We start from the raw sequence: 8,620 nt of genomic DNA, 5'->3' as shown, positions 1-8,620 counted from the left end.
TTAAAATGAGAGATGTCATATAATTGGGTGCTCTTTTTTTTTTTAAATCTCATATAAATATTAAAATTCATTAAAAAATATAATCCTCATTTTTAATTTTCATTAAAATTTTAGTAATTTAATTATGATATAAACAAAATTATAGATAAGTCAATTTTAAGTAATGTTTGATATATATATATATATTTTTACTGAGTTAATTGTCGACGTGGCAGTCTTTCGTTGTCCAGGAGTTGAAGGCACTAGGGAAGATATTTCCGCAAGAGTTAGGCTGAGGCGGTTAGCCATTGCACGCCAGTTGTCCGAGGAAATGCCCATATAGAGTAGAGGGAGAAAGAGAGCAGGAGAGAGGTGAGAATGGGAGGAGTTCAGAAGGGTATGGGATTGGAGGCGAAAGTGGAGGCGAAAGTGGAGGAAGGAGATGAGGAGGTGACGTGGGAGAAGTTGCTGCTTAGGGCACCGGTGAGAGTTCTTCTGGTGGAGAGAGACGATTCCACAAGGCAGATCATCGCTGCTCTGCTGCGCAAATGTGGTTATAGAGGTTTGCGTCTTTTTTTCTCACTTTATTCTCATTTTAGTTCGATCTTTTGTTTATATTTTTTATTTTTTTGGTGGATTATCTTCAGAACGACGGATCGGGCTATCTTTTTTGTAGTTGTGTGATCTTAGAGTGGAAAATGAAATGGATTGAGCCGTTTATTTTTCTGATTCTGCCTTTGATTTGGAAGCAGAACGATTAGTATTTTGTTTTGGTTGGTATGCGGTGTATATTTTCTCCGGGGAAAATACAAATTTTGAAATCTTGATTGGGTAGGGTTTATTTCGGGAGTTTTCAATAGAAATCGTTGTTCTTGTGTGTAATTTGTGGTTTTGGGGATTTCAAAGATTTCGAGATGATGTGTAATTTAGAACTAGGTCGTAGTTAATTCAAACTAGAAACGATATTTGATTTTCATAAGAAGTTGTGCTTGGATTCATCTTCTTTATCTCCTTTTATTGGCATCATGAGTAGAGAAGTTCAGAAGCCCAGATGAATTTTTTTGGGTTGTTTGGATGCATTTTTCATGTATCTTTAGATTTCTTTCGAACAGAAGATGCATAAGAATTGCAAATCGGGAGATTATCTGGGTTTTTTGCAGAAGAATAATGGCTAAATCTGCTTATAGGAAACATGGAGGGATTAGCAACTTAGATAGCAGAAGATTCTCCGAGTTACATCTAGTTTTTGATTTTACAAATTAAAAATTTTCACAAAAACTAAAACGAAATATTTATTTATTTATGGATTTCTGGCTAAACATTGACAATCAAATTTGTTTTCAAGGAATTTTGAGGGTTTTTCATACAAGAAGGATTGCTGAGCTATTTCGAATTTGTTTTCGCTTATGCTGATTTTCTTTTAAGCATTAATGTTTTTTTATTCCTCTTAGTTGTCTTCGTCAAGAATTTTAAAAGATTTATATGCAATATGTAAGATTAAAATAAGCTTCAAATCTATTTTGAAGTTTTTCTAACTTTTTTGTTTCTTTTGTTTAACTCTTTATTATAAGTTACGGTAGCATCTGATGGATTGAAGGCATGGGAGATGGTGAGGGAGAAAGAACATAATATCGACCTTGTTCTTACAGAGGTTGAATTACCTGAGATGTCTGGAGTTGTTCTTCTAACCATGATGATGGATCGAGACAGCTGTAACCACATACCTGTTATAAGTATGGGATATGCCTCTGTGTGCTATTTTTATGACTTAATATTGGGGCATTTACTTACATACCATTGAATTCCTATGTGTTTATATATGTAACACCTAAAGTTTACTTTTTTACATTTATACCACCCAATTTTTTTATATCACATCAAAAGTACCATAATTTTAACTTTTTAAGATGTGAAAATACCTTTTTATGTGTAGTTAAGGTGGTTTATATGTAAAAATTGAAGTTAGGTGTTAGACATGTAAATACATAAGAATTGGGTCGTATGTATGTATTTCTTCCCTTAAAATTTTGTCTTTAGAAGCTGAATTACTACTTTTATTTAATTTTTTTTTCTTATTTTCATTCATGCAGTGATGTCATCAAATGATTCAGTTAGCATAGCTTTCAAATGCATGATAAAAGGTGCAGCAGACTTCCTTGTGAAGCCTATCAGGAAGAATGAATTAAAAAATATATGGCAGCATGTTTGGAGGAAACAAAAGGTATTTTCTATCCATACATTTCAGCAACATTTATATAAATACCACATTATTCTTATGTATTTACATATCTCACATCCAAGCCTTCATATTTATACACATAGCACTCAAATATGTAATATCACATAAAAAACATCACTATTACCAATTTTCAAATGAAATACATCTTTTCTTGCATAGGTTTAAAGCACACTAAAGTGCTATGCATGTAAATATGAAAGTTTAGGTGTGAGACATGTAGATGCATAAGAATTGTGTGCTACGTATGTAAATTTCCTACATTTTAATCTTTAAGGAACTCTTTATTTCGATTTCTGTCTGTTGTAATACAAACATGCATTCTCCGTTGAGGATATATTATATATTCTATTCATCAATATTTAACGAGGAAATTTTATCTTATGAGCCTCAGGATGGAATTGGTGCAACCCGGAATAAGATGGCTGACTTACTTTATGATCGCAGTTCAATTAAAAATGCAACTGATAAGCAGGATGATATGGATTGTTGCGAGAAAGAAAGTGATGCTCAGGTGAGTTCTTCAATTTCTGAATCAAATTATTTAAGTTGCATATAAATGTTCTTTTATGGAATCATTTGAAATGCTATTTATTCATGAGAATAAACTCATCATAGAGAACTAACAAAATGAGTTCATACATTATATTTAAATTTTATTCCCTTATATTTTATGCAAAATGGCTTTGACTGTTGTATGGTTTTGTTTAAGCTTCATGCTTATTAATTTTTTTTCAAACCGGCAAGTTACTAAATTTCATGCTCCTTAATATATTATATTACATTTATGGTATATAAGATACCAATATTGTTGTGGGGGGAGCAAAATGGAGATTTCACTTGAGGCTAAGAGAAAAAATGGAACCCTAAATATCACCTAAGTTTGAGAGTGCTATGTTTTAAGGTGCTTTACCTTCTAGCCAATCTTACATCACTCCTTGAGTTTCTTTATTGAGAAATGTTCTCTAACTTGACTTCTTTTCTGGTGAAGCACTCAATCCTTGCACTTTAACCCCATGAAGATTAATAAGTTTGATCTATTTCACAGAGTAAAGATTAACCCTTAAAAATAATTCAAGTATGGTTCCAAGCGAACCTTCATCCAGAAGATACAAGTAAAGCAATTTATTCTCTATTTAATTTGTTGATGTTTTCAACTTGAAGCGGAAGCGATGATCGATACACAGAGCTGTCCTTGAGGGAAAATTTATTTAAGCATGCGAGTGTTCTTAATAGTCCCTGGGTGAAGCCATTTGAGTTACTTAATAGAGAGTAGGAGGATGGTGGAACAACCTATTCTATTTTTGAGTATAAAAGTATCTAAATGTTCCCTTGACCTTTATCGAGGGTCATTTTAGTCCTAGAGTCTACAAACGTTTCAATTTAGTCTCCATGATCTTTAAAAGAGGCTAATATAATCCTCCATGGAGACTGTATCAATGCATATTAAAAGGAGTTTGGAAACTAATTTGACACTTTTTTGGACTCTAGGACTAAATGGCCCAATGTAAATAGTCAGGGGACTGTTTTGACACTTTACTCTTATTAATAGTATAAAGGTAACATTTTTGAATTTTCACGTGATGTATTGGTTGTCCTTTGTGAGATGGTTAAAAAGAATGCTCGGTGTGGCTGTACTAGCGGTTTTTGCTCACCCTTCTACATAAGCTTTTGAGTTGAATATAAGTTAAGCTTTTGTTGTTATATATTAAATAGAAATTGAACTTAATAGTTTACAGATATTGGTAAAATAATACATCATTGATTTCTTCCCTACAGTTAGATCAGGCGTCATCGTATTCTTTAAAAACCTTTCGAATTTCGTCTTCTACTTATTTGCTTATTAGCTTGTTGTGGACTTCTTCAATCTGAGTGTGTTTTATGCAGAGCTCTTGTACAAGGTCAGATATGGAGGTTGAGAGTCCATGCAAGCTACGAAACAATGCAGAGCTTATTCTTGCACAACACAAACATTTCCCTCTTTTTCCTGAGACAATAAGTTCTGATAATCAGTTCGAAAAACGGTTGGATGGCTTGTCTTTATTTCCAAATGATGAAGTAAACGGTAATCTTTGCTCATTATTACTGGAACTTTTCTTTTTTTTTAAATTTTATTTGCGATGGTATTTACATACATGCCACACAATTCTTATGTATTTACATATATAACACCTAAGATTTTATATTTACATCTAAAACATTCAAACCTTTAACATCAAATAAAAATTGCCACTATTATTTATTTGTTAAATGATTTACATACATTTTACTTAATTCCCATATCTGTAAATATCTAACACCTAAACTTAAATTTTTACATATATGTCACTTTACCTATGCATGAGAAGGTACATTTCACTTTTTCAATGTTGAAATAATGGTATTTTGGATGTGTTCATCCAGATTGAGTGGTGTAAATGTAAAAATTAAGGTTTATGTTTTACATATGTAAATAGGGTAAGAAATGGGTGATATCTATGTAAATGTTCCTTATTTTTTAAAAGTAAAATACGCCTTTTTTATGTATAATTTTATCAGGCCAAAATGTTATATATGTAAATACTAAGGTTTAGGTGTTGGATGTGTTGGTACATAAGAATTGTGCGGTAAATATGTAAATTTCCCTTTTTTTTGTTGCAAAAAGAAAACTTGAATCTGGAACCTCTGTTAAGTTGAGAGGTATGCAACTAATTTACTTTACATTTAATATGATTTTTGGTTTGCAGGAGTTATATCATTAGGTAGTAATAATCAACCAGAAGAAAAGAGTAATTACGAAGAGCTGGACCGGGATGAGTCTTCTACAGGGATGTTTAATTTGATTGATGTAATTAATAATCAGCCGCCGCATATTTCTGTTTCTGAGAAATCTCGTGACAATTTTGATGGAAATCATCCTGTTGAAGAAAACTTGGAAACGAAGCAGGGTTCCATACTTTCGCTTGAACTTTCCTTGGATGTATGCTCACGTAATATTCCCGATTGTAAAGAAAACGATGGATCAAATACGTTACATCATTCAAATTCCTCAGCTTTTTCTCTGTGAGTGATACATCTATCTTACCTTCAATCAATGATTTTAATTTACTGAATTTTTCCATCACATTATCTGTAAATATCAATTAGTCCAGTTTTCACTGGAGTACTTCTTTGTGTCAGAATAAAAGTAGCAACCGATTGTACATGAATTCATCTTCTGATCAATATTCTGGGTTTTAAACTAAAGGATGATTTACATACATACCACTCAATTTTTTTGTATTAAATATCTAACACCTAAACTTAAATTTATACATGAAAAGGTGTATTTCCCCTTTTAAAGTTAAAATGGTGGTATTTTTGATGTGATATGAAGGATATGAAGTTTGATGTGATATGAAGGATTTGGGTGGCATAAATGTAAAAAAGTAAAGTTTAGGTGCTAGATATGTAAATACATAGGAATTGAATGGCATGTATGTAAATGGCCCACTAAAGCATAAACCAGCTAATGAGGAGCCAATCAAATAAAATTCAACTTTCTTAAGTCAATCGATGTGGAGTTTACATTACACTCTATTTTTTACCTTATGAAAACTCTCCCTCATGTGAAACTTCCAAATTTTTTTATTTTTTTAGCACTTAGGATGATGAAAATTTGTGTTTATTGGTTCTTTAATTTATATGATTATTTAAATGTTAGCTCCCAAATTATAGTTAAAATGTTGATTAAATGTGGCTATTAAAAGAATAGAAGTTTTTTTCATATTATGTATTTAAATTTTAAACAAGCTGGATGATTTCATCATCATATAAATTTTTTTAGGTCATTTGCATGCACACACCACAATTCTTACCTTTTTACATATCTAACACCTAAACATTCATATTTACAGGCATACCACTCAAATCTTGAACATCACATCAAAAATATTACCATCATTATCTTTTTAAAAGTGTAATACACCTTTTCATGTGTAGCTTTATGACACCAAGATGTTAAAAAGTGTAAATATCAAACTTTGGGTCTTAGATATGTAACCACATAAAAAATTGTGCGGTATGTATGTAAATTTCCCCCTTTTTTCTTCGGAGTTTCTTGTTCTTCTTTGTTTGATGGCATTATTACTCAATTTAAATATACTTTTTTTTTTCTTTTTTGCAAACAGTTACAGTAATAACAGTACGGATATTCCTAAGTTGTCTAAACTAACCGATTCTCAAGCTCAAAACAATGGAAGTTCCAACAGTTCAGTTGAACCGCCCCCATATCATCCTGCCGCCAATTCTTCGCATTATAATGCTTCCATTCCTGAAACAGATGCTGCTTTTCGATGCACTCCTATTCGACTCATCCCCTTCCCCGTCCCCGTCGGCGACACATGCTTCGCTTCCACCGGATCTAATCCCTTCTTACAGTCCATCTTCTACCATCCATCACCTTCTCCTTTCTGGTCCGCCATGCCGGCCATCAGTCAGGAAGCTTACACTGAAACCCATTCCCATCAGTTTGGTTTTCATACTTTATCGGAAGAAGTTCATTCTCCCAAAAGTTTGGGCTTTCAAGTTCAACCATGGCATGAAGGAGGAGCTGAGATTGTTGATGAGCAGAGGCATGTTTCTCCTGTGACCGGAGATAGCGCTAGTGTGTGCAATGATAGCAGATATAATATGAATGAGAATGGATCAGCTGGAGATGAGGACGGATTTCAGAAGTTTGGGGAAATGGAGGGAGCTGATCGGTGCCGGTTGAACCAGAGAGAAGCTGCGTTGAAGAAATTCCGGATGAAGAGAAAGGAAAGATGTTTTGAGAAGAAGGTATGCGCCAACTAACCTTTTTGGCTGATAGAAAATTAATGATCTTTCCTTCACACTTTTATCAATTTGAATTTTAATCTTACTATCTTTGTTCCAGGTGCGGTACTTGAGCAGGAAAAAGCTAGCCGAGCAACGCCCTAGAGTTAAGGGACAGTTTGTCCGTCAAGCTTAAAGGAACCCACCTGTACAGTCAGATCACTCGGTGGCCCCACAGCCTGGGTGTAGTTAGATGTCTTCTTTGAGTTTTATACCAATGGCTGTACTGCTGAGATTTAACCATGGTTAGTTTAGGTTAGGTTAAGTTAGAGTCTGAGCTGAAGTTTCTAACTCTATGCTATGTACATGTCTTGGTTTCCTATGAAAATCTCACAGGTTTTAGATTTAGAGTGATGTGTTGGGAGAGTTTATAGCAGTTTTTTTTAACATGGTCGGATCATAGATATTGAACTCTATAATGCTGTATATGTTGCAATTTTTTTTTTTTTTTTTGGACAATGTTTGCGTGCGCTGGAAAGGGTTTGAGCTGTAATTTCTAGTTTTCTACGACATAAATTTCTGTTTAAATTTTTATTTTTTAATCTTTAGTTTTGAATCTTTTTTTCTCTCTTTTGTTTTTGTTAGAATGAGTCCCAGAAATTACCGGTTGGGGTTCTTTTATTATGTTTAATTAGCATGAACTCATGTGAGCGTGAGGATAGTGAGCTACTTCTAAGGAAGTAATTTGTGAGTTTTTATCATGAGAAGGGCATCAGGACTACCAACGCAGTTTGCGTTCGGAGTCCAATGGTGGGGCGTCATCTCAATAGAGCTTTGGAATATGGATGAAATAGAGCGCCTTTTCGTTTGAGCATAATATTTTCATTCATATTCCAAAGCTCTATTGAGATCTTCTCCCATATCTTTCCTTGTTCTTGATTTTACTTTTTTTCTCAACCCTATATCTCATATCCTTAATTTCATGGCTCCAAAAATCACTGAAAAAAAAAACTTCTATTGACGCCAAGAAATTCGTAAGCGCCAAAGTGGAAGGCATTACATCAATTTGTTGGTGTCCAATAATTTTTTTTCTAGAGCAGGGTTTCTTCCAGCCAGGGTTAATGCTAGGGATTGGAAGCATTTCTGTTATGAAATTGGGGTGGTTGTTATTCATGTGCTGAGGGAGTTCTTTGATAATTTGAAGGAGCAAGATGGGGATAAGGTTTTTGCAAGAGGGAAGGAAGTTGATTTTAGTCCAAAAAATTCAACTCACTTTTTAATCCTCCTGGTCTCCCTAATGAATTTTTTTCCAATTTCATGTCTTTGGCCTGTGAGCTAGATGAAATTATTGGGTATTCAACTGATAAATGGGGTGTGCGATAGATTCATTAGGAGAAAAAAAAATAACTTTTTTGCTTCTGTTATGAATGTCAAGTCTAAGACTTGACATCATTTTATGTCAACCAAACTCCTACCTTCGATAAATCTAAGTTAGGTAATGAGAGAGAGAGAGCTATTCTAAATTCATGTATTTAGGGGGGGTTATCTATTGATATTGGTTTCGTTATAAACTACTCAATTTATAATATACTGAAGGGTGGATCTACTATTGGGTTGGGACATCCTTCCATT

The 8,620-nt window shown here is 33.6% G+C and overlaps 1 protein-coding gene across 1 annotated transcript; it reads left to right on the top strand.

Annotated features, from left to right (window-relative positions):
• Nucleotides 1-218: 218 nt before the first annotated feature.
• LOC110033028 (two-component response regulator-like PRR95) lies at nucleotides 219-7,550 on the top strand. The gene is made up of 8 exons (XM_020736863.1): nucleotides 219-541; nucleotides 1,551-1,712; nucleotides 2,070-2,200; nucleotides 2,610-2,729; nucleotides 4,103-4,280; nucleotides 4,942-5,257; nucleotides 6,364-7,012; nucleotides 7,110-7,550. The coding sequence occupies exons 1-8, from the start codon at nucleotides 358-360 to the stop codon at nucleotides 7,182-7,184; spliced, it is 1,815 nt and encodes a 604-aa protein (XP_020592522.1). The 5' UTR covers nucleotides 219-357; the 3' UTR covers nucleotides 7,185-7,550.
• Nucleotides 7,551-8,620: the final 1,070 nt, after the last annotated feature.

This window comes from Phalaenopsis equestris, unplaced genomic scaffold, assembly GCF_001263595.1.
Source record: "Phalaenopsis equestris unplaced genomic scaffold, ASM126359v1 Scaffold001080, whole genome shotgun sequence".
Taxonomy (NCBI): domain Eukaryota; kingdom Viridiplantae; phylum Streptophyta; class Magnoliopsida; order Asparagales; family Orchidaceae; genus Phalaenopsis; species Phalaenopsis equestris.
Note: the sequence above shows the minus strand (reverse complement) of the source record. Positions and strands in the feature narration are given on the sequence as shown.